This window comes from Podarcis muralis, chromosome Z (genome assembly GCF_964188315.1).
Source record: "Podarcis muralis chromosome Z, rPodMur119.hap1.1, whole genome shotgun sequence".
Classification (NCBI taxonomy): domain Eukaryota; kingdom Metazoa; phylum Chordata; class Lepidosauria; order Squamata; family Lacertidae; genus Podarcis; species Podarcis muralis.
In genome coordinates, this window is record NC_135673.1 from 49,727,454 (window position 1) to 49,754,884 (window position 27,431).

General features: G+C 42.8%; 1 protein-coding gene across 1 annotated transcript; it reads left to right on the plus strand.

Moving 5' to 3' along the window:
- Nucleotides 1-2,249: 2,249 nt before the first annotated feature.
- Nucleotides 2,250-26,776, plus strand: HPRT1 (hypoxanthine phosphoribosyltransferase 1). Its single transcript, XM_028714698.2, has 9 exons — nt 2,250-2,555; nt 11,224-11,330; nt 13,041-13,224; nt 17,279-17,344; nt 20,591-20,608; nt 21,173-21,255; nt 23,217-23,263; nt 24,292-24,368; nt 25,785-26,776. Exons 1-9 carry the CDS (start codon nt 2,508-2,510, stop codon nt 25,830-25,832), a joined length of 678 nt encoding a protein of 225 aa, XP_028570531.1. The 5' UTR covers nt 2,250-2,507; the 3' UTR covers nt 25,833-26,776.
- Nucleotides 26,777-27,431: the final 655 nt, after the last annotated feature.

Consider the following 27,431-nt stretch of genomic DNA (forward strand, 5'->3'; position numbering starts at 1 on the left):
CCAGGTCGGGGCAGGAAAGGTAAGGGACCAACTGCTTGATGTGGTGAAGGTGGAAAAATGTCGCCTTGGCTCAGTGGCGTAGCATGGGGGGTGCAGGGGGGGCCGGCCGCACCGGGCGCAACATCTGGGGTTAGGGCAAATCCATGGGTTAGGGGGTGCAAATCCACGGGTTAGGGGGCGCAAATTACTTGCCTTGCCCCGGGTGCTGACAACCCACGCTACGCCACTGCCTTGGCTGTTGCTGTAACTTGCGCCTCCATGGAAAGGAAGGCGTCAAGGATTACACCCAAACTCTTAACGGAAGGCAATGGCACTAATTGGGGCCCCCGCAAGAGAAGGGCGTTGGTCCCTCATCCCCATGCCATCCCGACCCAGCCAGAGGACCTCTGTCTTTGAAGGATTTAGTTTCAATCGGCTCCCACAAAACCATCCAGCCACAGCTTCCAAGCATCTGGTCAATGTGTTCAGGGCCGAGTCGGTGTGGCCATCCATCAGCAGATAGAGCTGAGTGTCATCAGTATATTGGTGACAGCCCAGCCCAAAGCTCCGGACAATCTGGGCAAGGGGGCGCATAAAGATGTTAAAAAGCATCGGGGAGAGAATTGCGCCCTGTGGCACTCCACACATCAAGGAGTGGTGCGACGACATTTCCCTCCCTAGTGCCACCCTCTGTACCCGACCAGAGATAAAAGAGCACTGGCACCTGCTGCCATACGGGCACCTCTTTTTTCTTTTTTGACCAAAAAATAAAGCACTGCATATAGTTATTGAGGCTCCAATGCTAAATATGTTTTCTAAAGAATAAAGAAGCCTAGTATTGGAATGGAGCAGAATCACAGAACTATAGAGCTGGAAGGGATCATCCAGTCTGACCTGCTGCAGTGCAGCAATCCTGGCCACAGCTGTCCCTGAGTGAGCTTGAACCACCAACCTCCTGGTTAACAGCAAGACACACTGACAGCTAAAATACATATAATGGTGCTTCCAGAAATTGTAAAAAAGTGGCTGAGATGTCACAAAGCAGTTGTTGGCAACATGTACCTTTGTTCTTTTTAGTTTATCAGCTTTCCCCCAATTCTAGATTCATGTAGGTAGCCCTGTTGGTCTGACACAGTCAAAATAAATTAAAAAATTGTCCAGTAGCACTTTAGAGACAGTTGGTTTGTTCTGGATATAAGCTTTAGTGTGCATGAACACTTTTTCAGATACACTGAAACATGCACACAAAAGCTTATACCCAGAACTAAGGTGCTACCGGACAATTTTTTAATTATTTTATAGCTTTCCACCAAGAAAGCGTAAATTGGGGTGGAATTGAGGGAGAGCGGGTACAGGGTGGCATTCTGATGGCAACCACACTGTGCGGATGTTGCAGAAACAGAAGAAGAAAATAAACCAACCCCTTGCCTGCGTGAGGCATATCTGGAGCAGACCTGCCCCTTGCGCCCTTTCAGGCTTACTCATGAGCAAACTGGGAGGGTTTCTTATCAAAGCAAATAGGCGGAGATGGGAAAGGACCGCCAGGGCTCTTGTGGGGAGGAAGAGGGAACTCCGGTTTGGGCGACCCCAGGAGCCTTCTGTGGAGGGGGGGGGCGATGAAGAAACGCTGTCCTGGGGGGGGGGGTGCTGCGAAAAATAGGGGATCTTAACAAAAAAAACCACTACCCCCACCCCAGCCCTGTTGATCTCGGCGAGGGTTACTTTGGAGTAGCCACATATAAAATGGTCAACTGAACTCAAAGCAAGCAGGCTGTCAATAAGGGGCAGAGTGCTGGGGTCCTTCCCATTGTTATTAAGGGAGAGACAAGTCTCGTTTTAAGTATATATATAATAAATGAATAATAAATGAATAAATCGAAAATAAGTACTCGTAAAAAAGGAGGGTGCTGAGATATACAGATATAGACAGATAGATAATCTCAGCACCGTTAAGTGCATGTGTGTGTGTCAGCACCCTCCTTTGCGAGTACTTTCTTTCGATTTATTTGATTGTTCGTTTAGTATTATTTGTTTGGGGTGATGAGTTTTCCTTGCCCTCCTCTATGAATACACACACACACACACACACTTCTATGGGCGCTGTTGTTCTTTTATATCTATTTATGTGTGGCGGGGAAGGGGGGCGTTGTTTCCCCTCACCTTATGTGGAGACCTGTGGGGGTGACATCCCACAGGGCTTGTTTCTCGTGAGGCCTTGAGGCGGCGGCGGCGACGGCGACGCCCCCGCACCCCCCTCCTCCCTTGGTGGCGGAGGCGGCGGCAGCGGCCATGTTGCGCGCGGCGGGCGTCGCGGGAGGCGTCCTCCTCACGAGCAGCGCTGGGCTGGGCTGAGGCGGTTGCTGCCGGCCCGCCCGCCCGCCGCCGCTCCTTCTTCCCTCTCTTCTCTCCGGGACGCCTCCCCGCACCGCCGCGCCGGCAGCCGCCCAGCAGCCCTTCCCCGCTGCCGGAGCCCCGCGACCGAGGAGGGACCGAGGAGAGCCTCGCCGGCCGCTCCCTCCCACGCCGCCATGGCCGGGCACAGCGGACACCCCCGCGCCAGCGCCGCCTGCATCGTGGTGAGGGGCCGAGAGGGGAGGGGGCTGGGGGGGGGGCTGCGGACATAGCCCCACATGAGGCGGGGGGGCGACCCTCAAACCCCCGCCCTGCAAGGCATGGGGGCATCGGGGCTTTCTCACCCCCCCCCCCGCCAAGTGGGTACCTACCCATAATGTGGGAAGGTGCTGGAAGGCCAAGGGCAGGGGGCCTGGAGCCTGCGGTGGGGGCCCTGAGGGTGTCTGGAGATGTGGGGTCCGCTTAAAAGGAGGTAGGGGGGAGAGGCCCTTGTGGACCTCCACCTCCCCCGCAGTTATCCCCTCCACACGCCACCCCCAAAATGATTGTGATGGTTTGCAGATATTAGTTCATAAAATTCATACACCAATTGATGGCCCCCAAAAAGAGAAAAACACATTTAAAAGCCTCAGATCGGTTTACAAAATGCGATAAAACTGTAAAATCGGGGGAAGGGGATGATTGCAATGCATTATAATGTACAAGAAGTTTAAAACACTCAAACAGATAAAGAGGCACACCACCAGCATTTCTAAGAATCTGGCCATATACGTAATTCCAGGTTTTGTTAAGGGGCAGTTGGTTGACATATGAAGAGTGTGCTGCCTTTGGGAGTGAAGCCTTGGAGGGTTTCAGCTGTGGCTGCAGAGCCCAAAAGGGGAGAGGCCGGGCAGGCGAAGGAGCGTCCAGTTGGTTGTGCAGCTGAATTTGGGGAGGCTGATTTGGACCAGGGTCAGCCCTCCTCCCCACATCCCTACTTTTTGAAGGGGTGCTGGGGGAGGGCAGGGTTAGCGCCGCCTCAGGAAACTCTGGAGAGGAGAATGATAACCTGGAACAGAAGGGAAAAAGATTTTGTTACATTCAGAGAGTTGGGGGAATTAATATGCACCCCCAGCTAATAGGGTTCAAAGAGGAAGGAAGGAGAAGGTGAATGGCTTTAAACTGGAGGTTAATCTGGGGAGGGTTGAAGAGTTTAAAGTGGAGGGGGGATATTAATTTGGTGTCTCAAGAAAAAAGAGGTTTTTAAAGGGGGGAAACGATGTTTTTCAGGAGTGTTACTGATAAAGGATAGAAGGCTTAACTTGTACAAGCACTCATGACCCTGACCATAATCTGTATTTCTAATATACTAGGGATGATTTTTTGAGGTATAAGACAACAATAAAGAATCAGGTTTCTGGGCATATTCAGAATGCCTTCATCTCAATTATGCCTTTTGCATGAAACCATTACAATAATTTATCTGTTTGTATATGGATATTGCCAGAGTTAATATCTACAAAAGTATGCAACTATTTTTTGTGTTCTTAAAAAAATATATTAGGCCTACTGAGGTCAATCAGCTTATTTCTAGGTAAGTGGTTTAATGTTGCAGCCTTAGACACATTTGGGCTGCAATCCTAAACCCACTTGCCTGGGAGTAAGCCCCACTGAATTCAGTAGGACTTACTTCTGCATTTACATGGTTAGGATTGTGCTGTGTAACCTATTAAACTCAGTGGTGCTTACTTCCTAGTAAATGTGCATAGGCCTGTGCTCACCAAGCACATGTGAAGATGAGTAATTTCCTGTTCAAGGAGTCTAGTTCTGAAATATGTTTCTTGTGTGTTCTTGACTTCATTAGCTTGAGCTAGCCATATTTGGGTTTGATGCAAATAAAAAGGACTCCAACTGATTTCTGTAACTGAACATGTCAGCACTATTTAAAGTTGGAAAAGACAACACCATAAGTTTGAACATTTTTCATTAAATTAACTCAATGCCTTACTTACTGTGAAAGTGGATTTTGAATTTCATATTTTTTTAAAATGATATTTATTACTTTTTCAACATTTTCAACACAGCACTACAAACAAAAAAAGAAAAGAGAAAGAACAATACAAATACAATACAAAAACACTACATAGACTAACAAAACAAAGCAAAAACAAACAAAAACAGTTTAAAAACACCTCAAACATTTTCAATATCTTATATTTCATTCACTTATTTCCAACGACCTCCTCACACTTCCCTTTTTGTATTCCACTTCCCCCGACTCTTCTCCCTGGTCTCGGATCTTGCCAGTCATTTCCGCCAAGTCCATCAACTTCGTCTGCCATTATCCAACACTTCAGTGTTTTCAAGAAGCAGCCATTCTCTCTGCCAGCAAAAAGCAGATGGTTCACAACGAAATTTAAAGGTCTGGCAGGGCAAGTCCACCTCCTTCTTTGGCATCCGTCAATATCTTAAGTTTTACTCGAGGCTTCCTGCCCTGCCAAACAAATCTAGAAACATCCCTCTGCCACCTCCTGAAACAATCCATCCCATCCAAAGCTTGCAATGTTTGAAACAAAAGCAACATCCCCAGCAACACAGCAGCCCTCATCCCCACCACAGCAACTCGGCCCAACAGTAAGAACTTCTGATTTGTCCATATTTCCAAATCCCCCTTCTCTTCAATCCAACATCCTTCACAGTTATCCTTAAACAGATTCACATTTTTGGCGGTCATACTAACCCCCAAATACAGTGGTGCCCGCAAGACGAATGCCTCGCAAGACGAAAAACCCGCTAGACGAAAGGGCTTTCCGTTTCGGAGGCGCTTCGCAAGACGAATTTCCCTATGGGCTTGCTTCGCAAGACGAAAACGTCTTGCGAGTCTCGCCATTTTTCCCCCGCTCCCCCCCCTTTTTCAAAGCCGCTAAGCCGTTAATAGCCTTTTAACAGCTTAGCCGCTAAGCCTTTAATAGCCGCTAAGCCGCTAAATCGCTAATAGCGCTAATCCGCTTAGCCGCTAATGGGGTTGCTTCGCAAGACAGAAAAACCGCTAGACGAAGAGAATCACGGATTCTTTTCGTCTTGCGAGGCACCACTGTACCTCTCTTTCTCAACTGATGTTAGTCCTGTCGCCTCCTGAAACTCTGTCAAGCTTTCCTTTTCCAGTTCAGGTAGGGCTCTGGTCCTCAAATTCGTCTGTTTTTCTTTAAGTTCAATCATAACGAATGTGGATTTTGAATTTCAGTTTTCTTCATCTCAGGATAGTTATTCTTTCTTTCTGCAATACATAAGTATACAGTATACAACTGTATACAATACTTATACCTATATATTATTATATTATATTATATTATATTATATTATATTATATTATATTATATTATATTATATTATATTATATTATATTATATTATATTATATTATTATATTATATTATATTATATTATATTATATTATATTATATTATATTATATTATAGGTAAAGGTACCCCTGCCCGTACTATATTATATTATATATATTATATTATACCTTAATTCTACCCCTCAAGTTATAATAATATAATAATATAATAATAACAATAACAATAACAATAATAATAATTATAATATAATATAATATAATATAATATAATATAATATAATATAATATAATATAATATAATATAATATAATATATATTATAATATAATATATATTATATTATATTATATTATATTATATTATTATATTATATTATATTATTATATTATATTATATTATTATATTATATTATATATATTATATTATATATTATATTATATTATATATTATATTATATATAATATATATATAATATAATATAATATAATATAATATAATATAATATAATATAATATAATATATATTATATTATAATATATATTATATTATATTATAATATATATTATATTATATTATATTATATTATATTATATTATATTATATTATATTATATTATATTATTATTATTATTATTGTTATTGTTATTATTATATTATTATATTATTATAACTTGAGGGGTAGAATTAAGGTGGGGTGTCAAAAGCCAGATTTAGTAGGGAGAGAGAGAGGCATCACCACAAGTCAGGGAACCTCAAAGTTTCCTCTGGTGAAATACTTTGAAATGTCAGCAACATGGCATCTTTTATGTTATCATTTGAACCCAGGCTTTCTAAACTGATGTTCATAGAGGAACCGCTACCACTGCCTGACTCCTACTTCTTGAATTGAAGGGATACAAAAGTCTGGGTTGATCAGTTGCTGCTTAACGCTGGTCAAGTTCCGTTCAAGGAGCTTGGCTCCCTGATATACTGCAGAGCTTAGGGCATAGACAAGCTTGGAGGTGGCTTGAACGCAAATGAATGAAAACTCCAGTGGAATGCAATTGAACACTGGCGAGCGATCATCATCAAGCTTACTTAGTGGCAGTGAATGATAGCAAAGTATGCCTCCTTGCTGTGCTGTCTAGTATAGAGCTTTTCTGGGTAGTACCGGACCTTTTACAGTTGGGAGCAAAGGAGGTGGGAGAACAGATAGTAGCTCACTGTGATTTGGTTGCAAAGCATTGGATAAAACTGCTTACATCTGCCAGGATCTTGACACCACTGTTAACAGCAGATGAATCTCGAGGGGTGTCCAGAGCACAGTCTAGTCCTGTTGTGTTGGATGAGTTTCCGTTAGTAAGGCTCAAAGACATGGAGAAGGTGCTAGGATCAGTCAGGGCACTCACTTGCGCTCTGGACCCTTGCTCCTCCTGGCTGACAGAAACTAGCAGGGGAGGGACAGCTGGCTGGGCCAGGGAAGTGGTTAATACCGTCTTGCGAGAGGAGGAGGTGGTCCCTGCCCGCTTCAAGGAGGCAGTGGTGAAACCACTCAGCCAAGAAATCCTCCCTGGATTCAGAACATTACTTCTGTTGTCTATGCTCTGGTAACCTCTAGGTTTGATTGCTCTAATGCATTATATGTGAGGCTTCCTCTGAAGACGGTTTGGAAACTTGGTGCAGAATTCAGTGGCCAGGTTGCTCACCAGGGCAAGCCAGTTTGAGCATATGACACCAATCCTGGCCCGACTGCACCAGTTGCCAATTATTTTCCAGGCTCAGTTAAAACTGCTGCGTTCTGACTCAGAACTGCAATACCTCAAGGACCACCTCTCCCCATATGAGCCTCCCCGGATCGTAATCGGAGGCCCTTCTTTGTGTGCCTCCTTCATGAGAGGTCCAGAAAGCCACAACATGAGAATGCCTTTTCTGTGGTGGCTCCTTGTTTGTGGCATTTAAGGGAGGCTCACCTGGCACCTTCATTATATATCTTTAGGTGCCAGGCAAAAACATTCCTCTTCTCCCAGGGCCTTGGCTAGTTTAGCAATCTACAGCCTTTTGAATTGTTGTTTTTGTTCTTTACTATGTTATGTATTTGGCCCTTCACCTGTGATCCTCTGCTGAAGTGCAGTATAAAAAATTTAATAAATAAATAAATTCTCTCATAGTAGGCACTGCAAGTAGGGGAACCCAATCTGGGGTCTTCCAGACACCAGTAATGCCCACTGATAGAACCTCTATCTCTGGCAGATGAACTGAAATGCTCAGTTCAGTGGAAAGATGAGAAAATGTTATTTGAGGAACCTAATAATAAATGCAGAGACAACAGGGTTCTGCACAAGCCTTCTGATAAATCTAAACATTTGCTGTTTATGGATTGCTGCAGCATATTTATTTTAGCCCTTCAGATGTTTTTGACTAGAGGGTACCAGTTGGGGAAGGCTGTTCTGTTCCAAGTGCTACAATCTCCGTGGAATATTAAGACACATTTTCAGCATCTATTTATCATAAGCCGGGTTCAGTTTCTTTCTGCCATGTGGGTGTTAACCAATTGGTTTATGAAGAGGCAAAGGAGCATGGTGTTCCTCTCAAGGCCATTGCATAAAAGCACGTCTGGCTTGCTGCTGCAATCAAATTAGTTGTTTCTACCTGCAGAATGTTTCTCATGAGACTATAATTCACAGCGAGGGATTCTTTAGTTGTATTGCTGCTCAGTAGCATACAGGACAGCCAAGTGTGGTTGGTAGCAGAAGCAATTAAAAAACCACACACACATAATCAGTATGTTGATCTTAGCTTTGATAAGGGGAACACGCACCTCTCCATGCCTTTAAAAGTCGCCAAATGTATCTCTAGGACTAATAAGGTCTAGTCACTTACTGCTGTTTGAAATTGAGGTTTTCAGTATTCTCTAACAGATTTTAAACATTCCGAACAGTGTTTTGTTTTTGATATCTTGGGGTTATATTGTTTTAGGAGCTGCTTGTAGTGGAGTATCCTGGCTTTTTCTCAAACTTTTAGGTTTTTTAAATCAAATTCCACCTCCAAAAAAAAACTTCTGCTGTTGCTGTTTTCAAAAAAGCCTCAGAAATGTTGGAACTGAAAGGGTCAGCATAATGTTGTTTAGTCATTTAGTCGTGTCCGACTCTTCGTGACCCCCTGGACCAGAGCACGCCAGGCACTCCTGTCTTCCACTGCCTCCCGCAGTTTGGTCAGACTCATGTTTGTAGCTTCGAGAACACTGTCCAACCATCTCGTCCTCCGTCGTCCCCTTCTCCTTGCGCCCTCCATCTTTCCCAACATCAGGGTCTTTTTCAGGGAATCTTCTCTTCTCATGAGGTGGCCAAAGTATTGGAGCCTCAGCTTCACAATCTGTCCTTCCAGTGAGCACTCAGGGCTGATTTCCTTCAGAATGGATACGTTTGATCTTCTTGCAGTCCATGGGACCATAATTCAAAAGCATCAATTCTTCGGCGATCAGCCTTCTTTATGGTCCAGCTCTCACTTCCGTACATCACTACTGGGAAAACCATGGCTTTTACTATACGGACCTTTGCTGGCAAGGTGATGTCTCTGCTTTTTAAGAAGCTGTCTAGGTTTGCCATCGCCTTTCTCCCAAGGAGCAGGCGTCTTTTAATTTCGTGACTGCTGTCACCATCTGCAGTGATCATGGAGCCCAAGAAAGTAAAATCTCTCACTGCCTCCATTTCTTCCCCTTCTATTTGCCAGGAGGTGATGGGACCAGTGGCCATGATCTTCGTTTTTTTGATGTTGAGCTTCAGACCATATTTTGCACTCTCCTCTTTCACCTTCATTAAAAGGTTCTTTAAATCCTCTTCACTTTCTGCCATCAAGGTTGTGTCATCTGCATATCGGAGGTTGTTGCTATTTCTTCTGGCAATCTTAATTCCGACTTGGGATTCATCCAGCCCACCTTTCGCATGATGAATTCTGCATATAAGTTAAATAAGCAGGGAGACAATATACAGCCTTGTCATACTCCTTTCCCAATTTTGAACCAATCAGTTGTTCCATATCCAGTTCTAACTGTAGCTTCTTGTCCCACATAGAGATTTCTCAGGAGACAGATGAGGTGATCAGGCACTCCCATTTCTTTAAGAACTTGCCATAGTTTGCTGTGGTCGACACAGTCAAAGGCTTTTGCATAGTCAATGAAGCAGAAGTAGATGTCTTTCTGGAACTCTCTAGCTTTCTCCATAATCCAGCGCATGTTTGCAATTTGGCCTCTGGTTCCTCTGCCCCTTCGAAATCCAGCTTGCACTTCTGGGAGTTCTCGATCCACATACTGCTTAAGCCTGCCTTGTAGAATTTTAAGCATAACCTTGCTAGCGTGTGAAATGAGTGCAGTTGTGCAGTAGTTGGAGCATTCTTTGGCACTGCCCTTATTTGGGATTGGACTGATCTTCTCCAATCCTCTGGCCACTGCTGAGTTTTCCAAATTTGCTGGCATATTGAGTGTAGCACCTTGACAGCATCATCTTTTAAAATTTTAAATAGTTCAGCTGGAATATCATCACTTCCACTGGCCTTGTTATTAGCAGTGCTTTCTAAGGCCCATTTGACTTCACACTCCAGGATGTCTGGCTCAAGGTTAGCAACCACACTACCTGGGGTGTACGGGACATCCATTTCTTTCTGGTATAGTTCCTTTGTGTATTCTTGCCACCTCAGCATAATACCTAATCACAAATACTGTATTGTCCTCCTCAGGGTGTACTTCTTCCCCAAAGCCTCTCCCAAACTACTTCCTCCCCTGCCACTTGATTCCCCTCAACCCTTCCCCACTTTCTCTCCCTGGTCCCTGATCAGCTGTGAGTTCTGTACAGTGCCCAGCATTCTCTTGGTGCTAAATTATGCCTGTAGCAGAATCACGATTCCCAGTTCAAAGATGGGAGGAGATTGTAGTTATCTGCAGTTTTCAACTGGTGCATTCCTCCCAGAGTCAATGAGTCTCTGAGTAGGATGTGAAGGCTGTGGTGGCAGGTAAACCCATGAGTAGCAGCAAATATACATCATTCAGCTTGCCTTCCTGGAGGAGCCCTCTTTGCTGGAGGGTGGGGAGGAGGAAACTGTACTTGCATGCTCTGCTGTGGAGCTTTGCTGTCATGTATTTTGAGGATTCAAGTCAGAAATGGTGCGCCATTGTCCTCTATTGATCCCACTGACTCTTCCGTAGCTCTGAAAGTTCTCATTGCCTTGCCTAGTCCTTAGATGATATTTTCTCAATATTATTTTTATTTAACTTTTCCCATTTTTCCATTATAAATGATAACCCACCCCCAACTGCACAAACTATCTTTGCATCAAAATATTTTTCCTTCATCTCAAAGCTAATTAACAGAATAAAATCCATTCCCCGATCTCTTTTTCACTGGAAATACCATAGTTGAAGCCCCCTGGAGCTTCACACAGGCAAAACATACACTCTGCCAATAGATTATAGCTTTGGATTTTTTAGTAATCCCAGATTATGAGGCTTTTTAATATATTTTTGTTCTCTGGGAGGATATGTAACACATTGTACCTGACCTCACCTTTTCTGTTTTCCTTTTAGATTGGAGATGATGAACAAGGATATGACCTAGACTTGTTTTGCATACCAAAACATTATGCAGAAGATTTAGAAAAAGTATATATTCCTCATGGGCTTATTATGGACAGGTTTGTTTTACTCTCACCAATATTCAAAAATGATTATTTGCATGCAAGCCTCTGCATGTTTGTTCTAAGGAGGTTTTACTTTATGGTGGCTCTTGCAGCTTGCTTGGAAGCAGTGTCTGGTTTACTGGAGTGTAGATAAATTTCCTCTGTACACAGTAAAGGCAGTTGCTGTGGAAGGGAACATCTCCTGTGCCATTAACACAAAGCTCTGAGGAGCACACAGCTCCTCCTGGGTTGGACTTCCTAGTTCAGTGGAACCCAAATTGTGGTCTGCAGATGACTGCTCCATTCAGCCTGTCCACAGCATTTATGTAGATTGTGGCTGAAGACAGGAGATGGCACATCCATCACATTAAATATTGATATTAATTCGTAATAGTATTTTTATTGTGTCTTTTAATTCTTATATTGGGTTTTAATTTATAATACAAAAAGTACAATATATAAGAAGTAAAAATGCAATTGCAAATCAAATGGCTTCTAGTGGAGTACATTACCATTGCTACAGCAAACAAAAATCCTTAAGTGGTCCATCAGCAATTTTGAGGTGGTCTAAGGGGGTGGTGAAGTTTGGGAACCATTGCTCTAATTTTCTGCACCTCTAGCAAATTGTTACCAGTTCCTGACCCATAAAAAGACAGGTAATTTGCCCATAATTCATATGTTAATGAGAAAAGGGATATAAGGACATACTGTAAATTAAGTGTGTGCATGTGTATATATTAGGTAACAAGTTTCCTCACTGACACACTGGTGTATAAATCTTGAAAGCACAGAACTTTAAAAATTTGAACAGCTTTCTGTTTCCTTGTTTCTGAATTTCCGGAGTGTATTGTTAGTGCCTTACTAATCCAAGCTGCAATATGCTTTAAAAAGTGAATTAATTTACCTTCTGAAGACCTGTATGCTTCATATCTTTTGAAAGTTGTCCAGTAACTAGGCAGAGACTGAGATTTACTTTGGCACATGCTGCCCTGTAAAATCAAGGGAGTTTGGCAGTACTGCTATTAGATTAACCTTGACAAGTGAGAAAAAGCAGAAATGTCACTGACCGGTAAATAGCCCTATTTTGTCAGATGGGAGATAAATACAATATCAGGGAAAGATGCTCTGTTGGCTTTATCTTTACATGAATGCTTACCATGGTTTGTCCAAGCCAGTGGGGGTGAATAATAACATGATATAATGAGAATAATTTTCAGTCTCAAGTCCTTGAAGGAGGGCCTCTCCTGTTACTTGTCAGTCTGCGTGTTGAAATCTTATTGGGACACCCTTCTTGCAATCCCACTGGTGATTTCTACTCAGTGGGCAGTTGTGTGGGGAAGAGTCTAAATAGTCTTAAGGCCCCATCTGCATATATATTTTCTCCTCTCTCGAGAACTATGGCTGACTTCTTTCTTACTGAGTTTTCCATGTGGTGTGAAGACACATCTTTTTGGGCAGGCCTTAGAGTAGCAGTTTGATTTTAACTCATGTTCTGACTGTTGGTCTTTTGGAATAGTTTTATATTTTTATGTTGTAATTTATTATTCTTATGATATAGATTTGTATATGCCCTGGAATCTCCTTGGAGGACGGCTGGTTTAGAAATGGTACAAATAAGTGTGTGTGTGTGTGTGTGTGAGAGAGAGAGAGAGAGAGAGAGAGAGAGAGAGAGAGAGACCTGGCACTGGCTCGGTGTGGCAAATTAGTTTGTTTCTCTTTCCACAGAACAGAAAGACTGGCACGAGAAATCATGCAGAGTATGGGAGGGCATCACATTGTGGCTCTCTGTGTACTTAAAGGGGGCTACAAGTTCTTTGCTGACTTGCTGGATTATATCAAAGCCCTGAATCGAAACAGTGACAAGTCTATCCCTATGACCGTTGACTTCATCAGGCTGAAGAGCTATTGCGTAAGTGTGTCTGCAGTCGCTCACACAGATGGCTATCCAAGCACTGTTTAAAAGCACCAATGAAGGAGAGTCTGACACCTTCCAAGGCTGCCTGTTCTACTGTTGAACGGCTCTTACTGTCACAATGTTCTTCCTAATGTTGTGTCAGGGTCCCCTTTCTTGTAATCTGAACCTGCTAGTTCTGGTTCTGCCTTCTGGAATAGGAGCAAACAAGCCTGCTGCATCTTTTCCGTAGCAAAAGGAAGAACAAAGCAACAGTGGGGTCACTCAGAGGAGAAGATGGTGAAATGCAAACAGGGGACACAGAAAGGGCTGAACTCCTCAATGCCTTCTTTGCCTCAGTCTTCTCCGATAAAGAAAACAATGCCCGACCTGAAGAATTTGGAGCAAATGATTCAGCAGAGGAAACACAGCTCAGAATAACTAAGGAGATAGTACAAGAATACTTGGCTAGTTTAGATGTATTCAAGTCTCCAGGGCCAGATGAACTGCATCCAAGAGTATTAAAAGAACTGGCAGATGTGATCTCAGAACCACTGGCTGTCATCTTTGAGAATTCCTGGAGAACAGGCGAAGTCCCGGCAGACTGGAGGAGGGCAAATGTTGTCCCTATTTTCAAAAAGGGGAAAAGTGAGGACCCAAATAATTATCGCCCAGTCAGTCTGACATCAATACCAGGGAAGATTCTGGACCAGATCATTAAGCAAACAGCCTGTGAGCACCTAGAAAGGAATGCTGTGATCACCAATAGTCAGCATGGATTTCTGAAAAGTAAGTCATGTCAGACTAACCTGATCTCGTTTTTTTGACAGAACTACAAGCCTGGTAGATGAAGGGAACGCAGTGGATGTAGCCTACCTTGATTTCAGCAAGGCATTTGACAAGGTGCCCCATGATATTCTTGTAAAGAAGCTGGTAAAATGCGGTCTTGACTATGCTACCACTCAGTGGATTTGTAACTGGCTGACTGACCGAACCCAAAGGGTGCTCATCAATGGTTCCTCTTCATCCTGGAGAAGAGTGACTAGTGGGGTGCCACAGGGTTCTGTCTTGGGCCCGGTCTTATTCAACATCTTTATCAACGACTTGGATGATGGACTCAAGGGCATCCTGATCAAATTTGCAGATGACACCAAACTGGGAGGGGTGGCTAACACCCCAGAGGACAGGATCACACTTCAAAACGACCTTGACAGATTAGAGAACTGGGCCAAAACAAACAAGATGAACTTTAACAGGGAGAAATGTAAAGTATTGCACTTGGGCAAAAAAAATGAGAGGCACAAATACAAGATGGGTGACACCTGGCTTGAGAGCAGTACATGTGAAAAGGATCCAGGAGTCTTGGTTGACCACAAACTTGACATGAGCCAACAGTGTGACGCGGCAGCTAAAAAAGCCAATGCAATTCTGGGCTGCATCAATAGGAGTATAGCATCTAGATCAAGGGAAGTAATAGTGCCACTGTATTCTGCTCTGGTCAGACCTCACCTGGAGTACTGTGTCCAGTTCTGGGCACCACAGTTCAAGAAGGACACTGACAAACTGGAACGTGTCCAGAGGAGGGCAACCAAAATGGTCAAAGGCCTGGAAACGATGCCTTATGAGGAACGGCTAAGGGAGCTGGGCATGTTTAGCCTGGAGAAGAGGAGGTTAAGGGGTGATATGATAGCCATGTTCAAATATATAAAAGGATGTCACATAGAGGAGGGAGAAAGGTTGTTTTCTGCTGCTCCAGAGAAGCGGACACGGAGCAATGGATCCAAACTACAAGAAAGAAGATTCCACCTAAACATTAGGAAGAACTTCCTGACAGTAAGAGCTGTTTGACAGTGGAATTTGCTGCCAAGGAGTGTGGTGGAGTCTCCTTCTTTGGAGGTCTTTAAGCAGAGGCTTGACAACCATATGTCAGGAGTGCTCTGATGGTGTTTCCTGCTTGGCAGGGGGTTGGACTCGATGGCCCTTGTGGTCTCTTCCAACTCGATGATTCTATGATTCCATGTCCTATTCAAATGGCGCTGGAGGTTTTAAAGCAGAGGTTGGATAGCCATCTGACAGGGATTCTTTAGTTGTGATTCCTCCATTGTGGGGGGTTGGGCTACATGACTCTTGGAGGTCCCTTCTGTGGGGATGTTTGAGAGGATATATTATTTTATTATATCCTTCCTAATTTGCGTCAGCAAGTTCCATAACTTAGCAGAGTTGTTAAACAATCTCCCTTTTTAATTACACAGCAGTTAGCTAGTTGCAGGCTTGTCTGAGCCTCACTATTTAGGATTCCTGGTTTCCCTTTTTATATCCCTCCTAAAAGAATAGACACAACCATATGATTAAAGTTAACATAAAAGTAGTTTACTTACAATCATCCAGTTCACAATAAGATCCCTGAAGGCAGACTTAATTTACAGAACAACCTATAACAATGTGAACTATCCCATAAGGGAAATAGTCTCAAGTGGCTGCGATTCAGCAGTCACTTCTCCCAACTCTTAGGAACACAAAAAATGGAGAACAAAAAAGGCAGAACATGGAGGCCGTGTGCTCATCTGTCCAAGAACAGACCACACCCACACTAAGTCACATGCAAAGGAAGTCTGTCCCAGCTCAGGAGGAACTAGCAAGTTTTCTCCTGAGTGATACAATGCATGTGCATTGTGGGAATGTTGTATTTGACTACAATACATTTTTACATCCTACACCTTCCAACTCTACAGTTCTGTGATTCTGTGAGAGCCAGTGTGGTGTAGTGGTTAAGAGCGGTAGTCTGCTAATCTGGGGAACCGGGTTCGCGTCTCCGCTCCTCCACTTGCAGCTGCTGGGTGACCTTGGGCCAGTCATGCTTCCTTGAAGTCTCTCAGCCCCACTCACCTCACAGAGTGTTTGTTGTGGGGGAGGAAGGGAAAGGAGAATGTTAGCCGCTTTGAGACTCCTTAAAGGGAGTGAAAGGCGGGATATCAAATCCAAACTCTTCTTCTTCTTCTTCTTCTATGAGGAATACCATTGATGTTAACATTTAGCTGAGGCTTAGGTCCAAGGAGGATAACAACTTGCTTTTGGAAATTATGTGCTTGGTTTTATTTTTTTATTATAAAGGTTTTTCTTTTACTTTAAGAAGGTAGGTGATTGTTCAGTGTAACATTTATCATTGAGGAAACAGAAAATACTTGGGAGTTTAAAGTCATATAAGAAAAACTTAAACTAAGAATTTGAAAAGCACATATGGAGTATATTATTTCTGTGATCAGGGCACTATACTTCTGTGATCCCATTCCCCTTAACTAAGGACCTGATTAAAGTACACAAAAAGGAGGGGAGATATGTAGAAACAACCTAATTGGAAACATAAATTTATAATTTGCTTGAGTTGTCTGTGAAATTAGAAATTAAATTGTTTACAGAGTTTTGAGGGTTGGGATTAGGCAACTTTACAATGTAGGGTATTGGCATCACATGAGTGATAGTATATTTCTTTTTAGACATCAATTTTTAAAGGCAATTCTTGTTTGCTGTCAAAAGCACAGATACAAGTATGCCAGCTTCCTTCTTCTTAAAACTACAAATGAAAACATTAAGTGCCTTCTTTTCTAGATGTTTTGTACCTTTACACTTTGGTATGTCCTCATATTTAAAAATAATGTAGATGTACTTTCAGCTATCCATTCTGTCAATCACCTTTTTAGTCCTGGTACATCCTTGACTGTCTCTTCCAGACAGACAGCTTTGTGTTCCACTGTGGGTGGGAGTGATGTTTTATGTTCATTTTTAAGAGGCTTAGTCAAGGTGGGGGAGAAGCACTCCTGTCTTTGTAAGTCGCTTTGAGTTCACATTTCTGAAAAAAAAACCTGATGTGAGGAGGAGGAAGCCAGCCAGGATTTACAAACTTTTTAAAAGCTTCATTTTTCAAGTAGGGCTTTTGGTTTGTTTGTTTGTTTGTTTGTTTGTGTGTGTGTTTGTTTGTTTGTTTGTTTGTTTGTTTGTTTGTGTGTTTAGTGAAGATTCACTTTATTATTATTCTCCTCCAAACCCTTTCTTTTTCTTTTCTCTCTAAAATCAGAATGACCAGTCCACTGGTGATATAAAGGTAATTGGTGGGGATGACCTCTCAACCTTGACTGGCAAGGTATGTAATAAATGGCGATAGATAGATAGATAGATAGATAGATACGGAAATTTCTGCGAAGCACTTTTGTATGCTACTAATTTTCCATCACCAATTAGTTACACTTAAAGACAGAGCACTATTGAATCCATTCTGTGAGATGCAAATAAAGGTGAGACTACACATGCACCAGGTTGCAAGGTCCTCTTCTCTCGCTGACTGTATTTTGCAACAGCACATTTGCTGTGTGTGTTTTTGTCGCCCCTTCCTTAGGGGCTTAAAAAAAATCATAGCGAAAAAACACATCAATTCCTATTAGCTGTTATAGCGAAGTAGAACTTCATTATACAGAAGCAGCAAAGTTCTCTATACCAGATGCTGGGGACAAAATCTGGGGAAGGTTATTATCTTCATGTGCAACTTGTAAGTCCCCAGAGGCACCTGAGTGTCACTGCTGAAATGAGGCAAGACTATTGTTTTGATCAAGTAGCCACTGATGGATGTGGCTTATGTTGCCTTTTGTAAATGGTAGCACTTGCTACTAAGAAACATTATAAGAGAACATGGCCATTATCAACTGCATGCAACACCTTAGGAGCAATTTCCCTAATTTTTGTTCCAGTGTTCCATGCTGCAAAGTCTGTTTGTGGAAGGCAATCTAAATTTGAAAAAAGTAAACTGCAAATACTCTTCGGGAGTCTTGTTACTTTAGAAGTATAAAAGGAGACAACTGTGACCAAAGAAATATAATGCTACAGTAATCAAGTCAAGGAAACAATTTTAAAAACCAAAGTATAAGGCTTGAAATCTGAATCAGTGAAGTGCAACCTGTGAACAGAATGTGCCTGGCACAGATGTAGGCATATTATGTTTATTTGTGGCATTTTGTTGGTTCAGGTTTCACGTTTTTTATTTCCCCTGACACTTTTGTTTCTAGGATTAGCTCTTGCAGTCTGACACATCTTCAAAGGAACACAGGAAGCTGCAGGTCAGACTGCAGGCATGCCTCCTTTCATCACGCCTCACTTTGCTGCACTCCACAGATACTGCTCTTTACGAGGACCAGGGTGCAGCTGCAGGCAGCCCACTCACTTCCAGTGGAAGAAAGCCCCCCCCCCCCTCTTCTGGCCACAGCAGTGGAGCTGGCCAGGGCTGGGGCTGGGTTTTTCTCCTCCTGCCCTTGGTTGCAGGGGCCCCTTGCCTAGACTACAGCATAGTGTAAACATAGCTTTTATATCCAAATGGAAACAACAACAACAAAAAGTGTGACTTGCTTTATTGCAATACTAGCTTTATTGTGGTGGTATGGAACCGAGCCTGCAATACAGTGGTACCTCAGGTTAAGTACTTAATTCGTTCCAGAGGTCTGTTCTTAACCTGAAACTGTTCTTAACCTGAAGCACCATTTTAGCTAATGGGGCCTCCAGCTGCTGCTGCACCGCCAGGGCACGATTTCTGTTCTCATCCTGAAGCAAAGTTCTTAACCCGAGGTACTATTTCTGGGTTAGCGGAGTCTGTAACCTGAAGCGTATGTAACCTGAAGCATATGTAAGCCAAGGTACCACTGTATCTCCAATGTGGTATGTGTATTTGTCCCCCTAACCCAGCATTGTTTGCTCCAGTTAGCGATGGTTCTGCAGGATATCTGGCAGCAAAGAGTCTCTTCCAGTCACCTGATCACCTACCAACCTGACCCTGGAGGGGCTTGGAGGGTGTTGAACTTTAGGCCTTTTGCATGCAATGCAGCTGCCCTACCACTGAGCCCTTCCCCTTATCTTTACAGTATTGAGAAGATAAGACTTCTTAAAATACAATTCTGGGCTGGGGAGCTTGTGCCCCTCCAAATGCTGCTGGATTACAACTCCTTGTGATCATCCTTGACGGTTGGCCGTGCTGGCAGTGGCTGATGTGGGTTGGAGTCCAACAGTCTCTGGAGGGCCACAGGTTCCCCACTCCTGCACTTGAACATCTTCTGAAGTGCATCTTGTCTTCTTTGTAGTGCTGCTTCTGTCTAATAGCAGCATTCATCTCATCCTCTATTTTGTGCCTACTGCTGTATAGAGCAAGAAATGTCCCTCAAAGGCTGTTGCAATATTCTGTTATGTCTCCCCTCTCCTGGTTCTGCTGTACAAACAGAGCTGCTTGTCAAGACATTCAACTTTCATTTGTCATGTAAGGTGGGAAACGTTTCACTTCTAACAGTAAATATTAATGACAGTAGCAAGTAATGCTATAAGGATCATACAAAATTTTTGAAACCCTTAACCCCTCCCCTGCTATCAGTTATTCTCTAAGCTTTCACAGAAGGCTTCCGATTGTGCCTCCCAGTAGATAATAGAGATGTAGGATTGCACAGGACATCTTGAGGTTCTGTCTGCAAGTGACCATACCAATGATGCTTCTAGGGCCTTGGGTGCTCCCTTACTTGCACTCTGCAACCTCTAGGCTTTGTTTATGTGGGGATTGGGGGGGTTCACCCCTTACTCAACTTCTTCATGGATAGATAGCACATTCACATTTAGGTACATGATTCAGTTCTAAATCACTCTCTACTTTAAATATGAAGACAACTCATGAAAATATGAATGAGTACTCCCTGTTCTGAATTCTAATGTGCCACTAGTTATAAACTGCCTTATACATAGTCAGGCCGTTGATCCATCAAGCTCAGGATGGTCTTCCCTGACTGGCGATTTCTCGGCAGGGTTTCAGATGGGACATTTCCAGCCCCTCCTGGATAGCCAGGCATTGAAATTGGGACCTTCTGCTACTGATCCAGGGCTGTCCTAATTTTTACAAAGCTGTTCTGATGATGAATGTTCAATATTTTTGTTGTTGTTAGCTTGCCCTTGAGAAGGTGCCTAAACTAGCTAAGCAATATCAGTGCATTAGAAAGAAGAGGATGTGGCACATGTTGTATTTCCTCTGGTACTAATGCTTCCCCGCCCCCTCAGTTGGTTCTGAAACTTGTTGCATTGAAATTGGTACTTTATTTCTGAACTATGATAAACTTTCAATTTTGAGTTTGTGCTAATGAGCAGTAGAAACCTGAGTCGTTTAACCACAGGGCATAATTTTGTAGCCATTTTCTGCTGGTTTGCTTCATAGTTGAAGTATCCACCTATATTTGTGTGCTGGTTAATCAGGGAAATGAAAAATGAAAAACAGGCATCCTGAAAAGGTTTGGATAAATATAAATTGGAAACCAAGTGTTGACTTAATTAAACTCTTTTAAACAATTTTAAACAATTTTTCTCTTTCTCCTAGAATGTCTTGATTGTAGAAGTAAGTACAACAGTTTACATTTTCCTTTTTTAATAGGTATGATTTGGGGTAATTCTGTGAAACCAGTACAAATAATGTAGCACCATTTTACTCCAGAACAACAACTATCCCTAAGCTAAAGTATGGATTAAAGCTCTCTCAAAAGAAAAAGCAATTTCTCTTGTACAAGCAGCTGCCATCAGGGGGACACTTAATTCACATGCAGTTTTTTTTACTACTAAGATGGATAGGCAAGAATGCATTGTTGAACTGATTCTGCTTAATTGCATTGTGACTTAATTCAGCTGGAGTTTGTTAATATTTTACACAAAAATGCTCTTGTTCTTGTGGAGACCATGTAAAGAGCTGATCAAGTATTGGTGTGCACTTCAAATTCTGGGACCATATCCATTTGCAGATATGTTCCCTTCATCCCCCCCCCCTAATTACTGACAGACACAAATGAGCACCAAATGACTCTGAATTTTATTCCTCCTCGTATGTATGATTTAGTTCATTATGAACCTGTAAGAGGTACTTGGCTGCAGCTTCACTTCACAAGGCTCTTTTTGTTTTAAATGTCAGGATATAATTGACACTGGTAAGACAATGAAGACTCTTCTGTCTCTGCTTAAGCAGTACAACCCAAAGATGGTGAAGGTAGCCAGGTATGTTCAATTCCTGCATGTGCTACAATTTGCTTTCTCAGGAACTTTTGCAGAATGATGAAAAAAAGGTGGTACAGTTACACATCTTTTTGTATCCTTTTGAGGTCAGTTACGTTTAGGAGTTAATAAGTACAAGGTTGGGGGTGTTAATTTTTCTCCATTGCTTGTGCTGGATATTGATCATTGCCTTTGTGATGAAGGTGTCCATAGTTAAAAGCAGTGGGCTCTCAATCCCCCTCTATGCTTCAGCTGCCCAAGACTAAATAACAAAGAGAACTAGTCTAAGGGAAATTGCTTTATTAAAAGGTTTTAACAGTTTAGTTTTTGGTCTAAAAATGAGTGTCATCTTGGATCACTTCTCTCTTAAACACCCACATATTATACTTACTCTTAGCAGACCTTCTGCATTCTTAGTACAATGACTCTTGCATCTCACCCAGTAGCTAGCTTAAATACTAATTTTTAACTTTAATTATCAGAATAACCCTGCCTTCCTAAACAAACTTCTTTATTTATTCTGTATATTTTGAGGAAAGTTTCCCACTGTCCACAGTATATTTTGAGCATAGGTAAAGTCACTTTTCTGCTGCACAAGTTTCATGGCAGTGCAGGGGCCTAGGCAGGGGGGAGATGCTTCAGGCACAGAACAGTGATGTGCTGAATTTCCCCTTCTGGCACCACTGAAGGAGGAAGAGAATACTTTTCAATGCCTGCTCCTCCTCATACACAATTGGTCAAAGAGCAGCCTTTGTTGTTGTTGTTTAGTGGTGTCCGCCTCTTTGTGACCCCCTGGACCAAAGCACGCCAGGCACTCCTGTCTTCCACTGCCTCCCGCAGTTTGGTCAAACTCATGCTGGTAGCTTCAAGAACACTGTCCAACCATCTCATCCTCCGTCATCCCCTTCTCCTTGTGCCTTCAATCTTTCCCAGCATCAGGATCTTTTCCAACTACCGCACAATTGCACTCATTTCACATGCTAGCAAGGTTATGCTTAAAATTCTACAAGGCAGGCTTAAGCAGTATGTGGGCCGAGAACTCCCAGAAGTGCGAGCTGGATTTCGAAGCAGCAGAGGAACCACAGACCAAATTGCAAACATGCACTGGATTACGGAGAAAGCTAGAGAGTTCCAGAAAGACATCTACTTCTGCTTCATTGACTAGGCAAAAGCCTTTGACTGTGTTGACCACAGCAGACTATGGCAAGTTCTTAAAGAAATGGGAGTGCCTGATCACCTCATCTGTCTCCTGAGAAATCTCTATGTGGGACAAGAAGCCCAGGATGTCAATATTTATTCTTGCCATCTCATTTTTGACCACCTCCAACTTACCCAGGTTCATGGTTCTTACATTCCAGGTTCCTATGCAATATTTTTCTTTACAGCATTGGACTTTCCTTTTGCTTCCAGGCATATCCACAACTGAGCGACCTTTCGGCTTTAGCCCAGCCGCTTCATCAGCTCTGAATCTACTTGTACTTGTCCTCCGCTCTTCCTCAGTAGCATGTTGGACACCTTCCGACCTGAGGGGCTAATCTTCCAGCATCATAACTTTTATATGCCTGTTGTCTTTGTCCATGGAGTTTTCTTGGCAGGGATACTGGAGTGGCTTGCCGGTTCCTGCTCCAGGTGGATCACGTTTGGTCAAAATTCTCCACTATGATCTGTCCATCTTGGGTGGCCCTGCATGGCATAGCTCAGAGCTTCTCTAAGTTATTCCAGCCCCTTCACCACGGCAAGGCAGTGATCCATGAAGGGGAGAGCAGCCTTTATGCTCACTTAAAACTTGGCTGTAGAAAGAACCCTCTAACTGCCACTGTAATCCAGATTCAGTGTTTCCACTGTGATATAGCAGTGGGGGAGTACAGAACTTAGTGGCTTGGCATGCAGGGAGCATGGAGTGCATTTCATGAGTTAATTTCTACCCACAATTTATTTTTTTTGCTTTGGGGTCTTTTTAACAGCTTGTTGGTCAAAAGAACACCTCGAAGTGTAGGATACCGTCCTGACTGTAAGTGAATTGTTCAGTGCACCTTAAAATATATACATTTTTAAAGCAATGTAAAAATCTCTATATTCAGATTGAAAGTAGATGAAATTTGACTGCAGGGAGTCACTGGCTAAAGAACAACTGTAATGTTACAAAATGGGGAGGGAGGGATAAATGAGGACAGAAAAGAATTATAGGAGCTGGAGCAGAATTAAGGAGAGTGACCTGGCCTCTGTGGATATGTACTGTACTTTGTTTGCAGTGTGTTTAAGTAGAGATACCTGAAGCACTTAAAAGTGAAATGGGTAATGGTGCAATCCTGGGCATATTTACTCCAAACTGTGTTCAGTGGGGCTTTCTCCCTATTAAATGTGTTTAGGATTGCAGCTTAAATTGCAGCTTTTGCAATAATTTAACTCCTTTCAGTGGTATGTGTTTTTCCACTCATTTGGGGCCTTGTCACCTATTCCCTACCGTGACGCGGGTGGCGCTGTGGGTTAAACCACAGAGCCTAGGACTTGCCAATCGGAAGGTCGGTGGTTCGAATCCCAGTGACAGGGTGAGCTCCCGTTGCTCGGTCCCTGCTCCTGCCCACCTAGCAGTTTGAAAGCACGTCAAAGTGCAAGTAGATAAATAGGTACCGCTCCGGCGGGAAGGTAAACGGCGTTTCCGTGCGCTGCTCTGGTTTTGCCAGAGCCACATGACCCAGAAGCTGTATGCCAGCTCCCTCGGTCAGTAAAGCGAGATGAGCGCCGCAACCCCAGAGTCGGCCATGACTGGATCTAATGGTCAGGGGTCCCTTTACCCTTTACCTTTTACCACCTAGTCCCTACTGTCTCACTCCTTTGGACATGGTGTAGCTTTTCCCTGTATCAAAATGTACTGTCGGTTTTATGTCTCCCTGTTTTATCCTTGTTACATTTTTTAAACAATGCCAATAGGCAGCATTATCAAATAGGAAACTGGTTATGAATAGTCCAAATAATGTAATATGATTATCTAAACATTGCCCAAATTTAACATACTGATGAATTCTGGCTCTTTTTCAGTTGTTGGGTTTGAAGTACCAGATAAGTTTGTGGTGGGATATGCTCTAGATTACAATGAATACTTCAGAGATCTAAATGTAAGTAATGAACAAAGATTGTCTTCTGTATAAATTGCGGAAGAGTATTCCCCCCCCCTCACTCCCCTTCTGCCTGACGTAGGAAACTGGCTTATGCAGAGTCAAACCACTGGTCCAGTGTTTTCAGTGCTGACTGACAGAACTTTCCAGGGTTCAAGGCAGAAGGTCTTTTCCATTCATAACTGGGGATACTGGGAATTGAGCCTGGGGCCTTCTGCATGCAAAACAGATGCTCTGCCACTGAGCCACAGCCCCCCTTCCCCTTGGTGCAACATTTCCTTTGCTTCTTTTACCGGTGGGTAGAGAAATGCCAGAATGAGGTTTTCGGCAGACGCATATTCTGCTCTTGGGGAACCCCAGGCTCTGCTGGCCATAAACTTTACAGGCACATAATGGGGTGGAGGGGCTTACGCACACTCCCCACACAGAAGGGCTGTTTCCTGTATTTCCCACCAAGATCCGTTGGGCTCCCAAACAACCCCATTAACCTGACAGCAGTTTAGGTTCTCCTCCAACCTTAATTCTATATCCTTAAGCCTTATTGGTCAAGTGTGACATTTCCCAGGAAAGATGGGGGGGAGAGAGCCTGTCTCAAAGCAGTTTTTGCAAGAAAGGCTAACTAGTATCTACTGAATTTCTATTGATGTTTTTAATTATTTACTTATATATATTTATATTTTATTATAGTTTGTATGTTGTAAGCTTCCTTGGTATACTTTATGAAAGTGGAATATAAACATAAATAATAATAATATACAATAAATTTTATATATATATATATACATATATATATATATATATATATATATATATATATATATATATATATATATAAATGGCCATTTTAGAATCTACTGAGGTGGGCAGATAAGACAGCTGACATAGCTTCTGTTGTTTTAAATATCCATGCAGCCAAGCTGATGCTAGTGTTACAGAATATCATAATTTTGTGGCTTGCTGTAATTAGGTTGAATAGCTACCCCTTCAGGTTCCATTCCTGATGATAATGAGGTAAAAGGAGCCCTGCAGCTTCGTCAGTGAAAGGTCCATTTCTCCATCACCCTGTTTCACACAGTGGTCTGTCTCTAGGCTTCCTTCTGCGAAGCCCACCAGGCACTAGGCCGTTTCTGCTGTGGCACCACCTCTCTCAGCACCCAGGCAGCTGTAACTCAGAGATGTGCTGCCTCTGAACCTGGTCATGATGGTGAACTGCCATGGACTTTGCCTAACCCCCTTCTAAAGCTGTTTGAGCTACTTGCCATCCCCATATCCTGTTGCTGTGTATTTGGAAAGTTAATTATGTGTTTTGTATGTTTCTTGGTCACACTCAGTGGTAGCAGGCTCTGCAGAGTGTTTGTTCATCTCCTAGCTGTTAAACTCCTAATCCACACAGTGCTTTTACCCTCTCTCTTTCAGCACATTTGTGTCATAAGTGAGACTGGGAAACAGAAATACAAGGCATGACAGCAGTTGCTCCAGCACCACAGTTACGGGACTTTGAAATGTGCACCCACAGTGTCCATTTTCCTCTGCCTTTGGCTCTGGTCACCAGCTTAAAATTGTAGAGTTCTCCAACTTTGTTGTCATTTGCTTGCTATAACTTATTGCATGTACAGTATAATAACCTCGTCTTGTTCATTTACATTTGAAAAACAAAAAGGGGGTGCCGTTGTGTGTTCTCTCTTTCTCTTTCCTTTTTTAAGAAAATTGCACTATGAATCTACTGATTCTAGCTCCTTTCCTGGTGGGATTTGCTGTGTGTTTGACCCCCAAACATATTCCTCCCTCCCCGCTTTTAAACTTCAGAACTCAAATAGTTTTAAGTACTGTAAATGTATAAGGCATTTTAAGATGGGAAATTATATTAGTAATATTTTTTTAAAAAAACCAAGTAATTTAAGTTTTATATAGTAATGAAAGCAGAAATTAAGGTGATTATTGGATATCCAGGGTGTGCCACCACCCTACAACAGAGGCACGATGCTCTTGAAGGAGTATGGATAATGTTATGCTAAACTGCTTTCTCTGTAGTTGCCTTACTTGCCTCTTACAGGAGCTCTGCACAAAAAATAATGCCATTTCAGCCTGAAAAGAGAGCAAGTGACATATAGAATGTTGAAGCAGCTACCAGGCTTTCCACCTCCTATAAAATTAATTGTATAGTCCACCTGGAACTTCTCTTACACAAACCCAAGGGGAGAAGAAAATGGGAATTGATTCACATCAGGATTGCCCCCTCCAAGCTCCAGGTGGAATCTGTCTTAATTTTCCTTTCCCTTCTCCATCAGTTGAGCAAAACTGCCTTTCAGAACTATCTTCCTGTATTTCACCTCAATGAAAAATGATTGTAATGTTGACTGTATGCACAACCAACATACTTTTAAATAAAGGCTGTTTCTCCAAAGGTAGCACCTTGACGACTGCGCTGGCCTCTTCCATCTGCCAAAACATCTGCGGTACATATGCCTCCTGAGGGTTCGCTACACCTTCCCTCTCTGTTGAAGGAAGCAAGGTCTGTGGGCCCCAGGCAGAGGGCACAGCGCTCTGCACTAGATGAAATCAGTGCAACCAGTGCCCTGGCAAAGATCAGTTGTTCACTAAGCACCCATGTGTGGGCCATCAGAGGATGCTTTGCAAGTTATCCTTTTATTCTTTTCCCCCTTAGCTTGTTTTTTTGTGGTCTTTTTCAAATGGGTGGTTGGTTCTCTATTGCTCTTTCCAGGTAGGAATTTTATTGAGCCACATCAGAAATGCACTGAAGTGCTGGGCAACCACAACTATCTTTTAGTTTACTTCTCCCCTCTCACAGGTAAATTCATGGTTCTGTGTCTTTTTAAGTCATTCAGTTACTGCTGTGCAATGAAGATTTAAAGTGTCGTGTTTTGCTCTTGCCAGGCCATTGCTTCAAAAGAGTAGAGGTGGTGCTTTGAAACTGCAGTTCAGGGTTGCCCCACCTCTGACCCCCCTGCATTTTACAGAGACCTCCGCCTTCTGTTGAACCTTGCAAAAGCAGATTTTATGGTAGCTGATATGTTGATGCATTTGAACGTTGCTCTTGCCTCA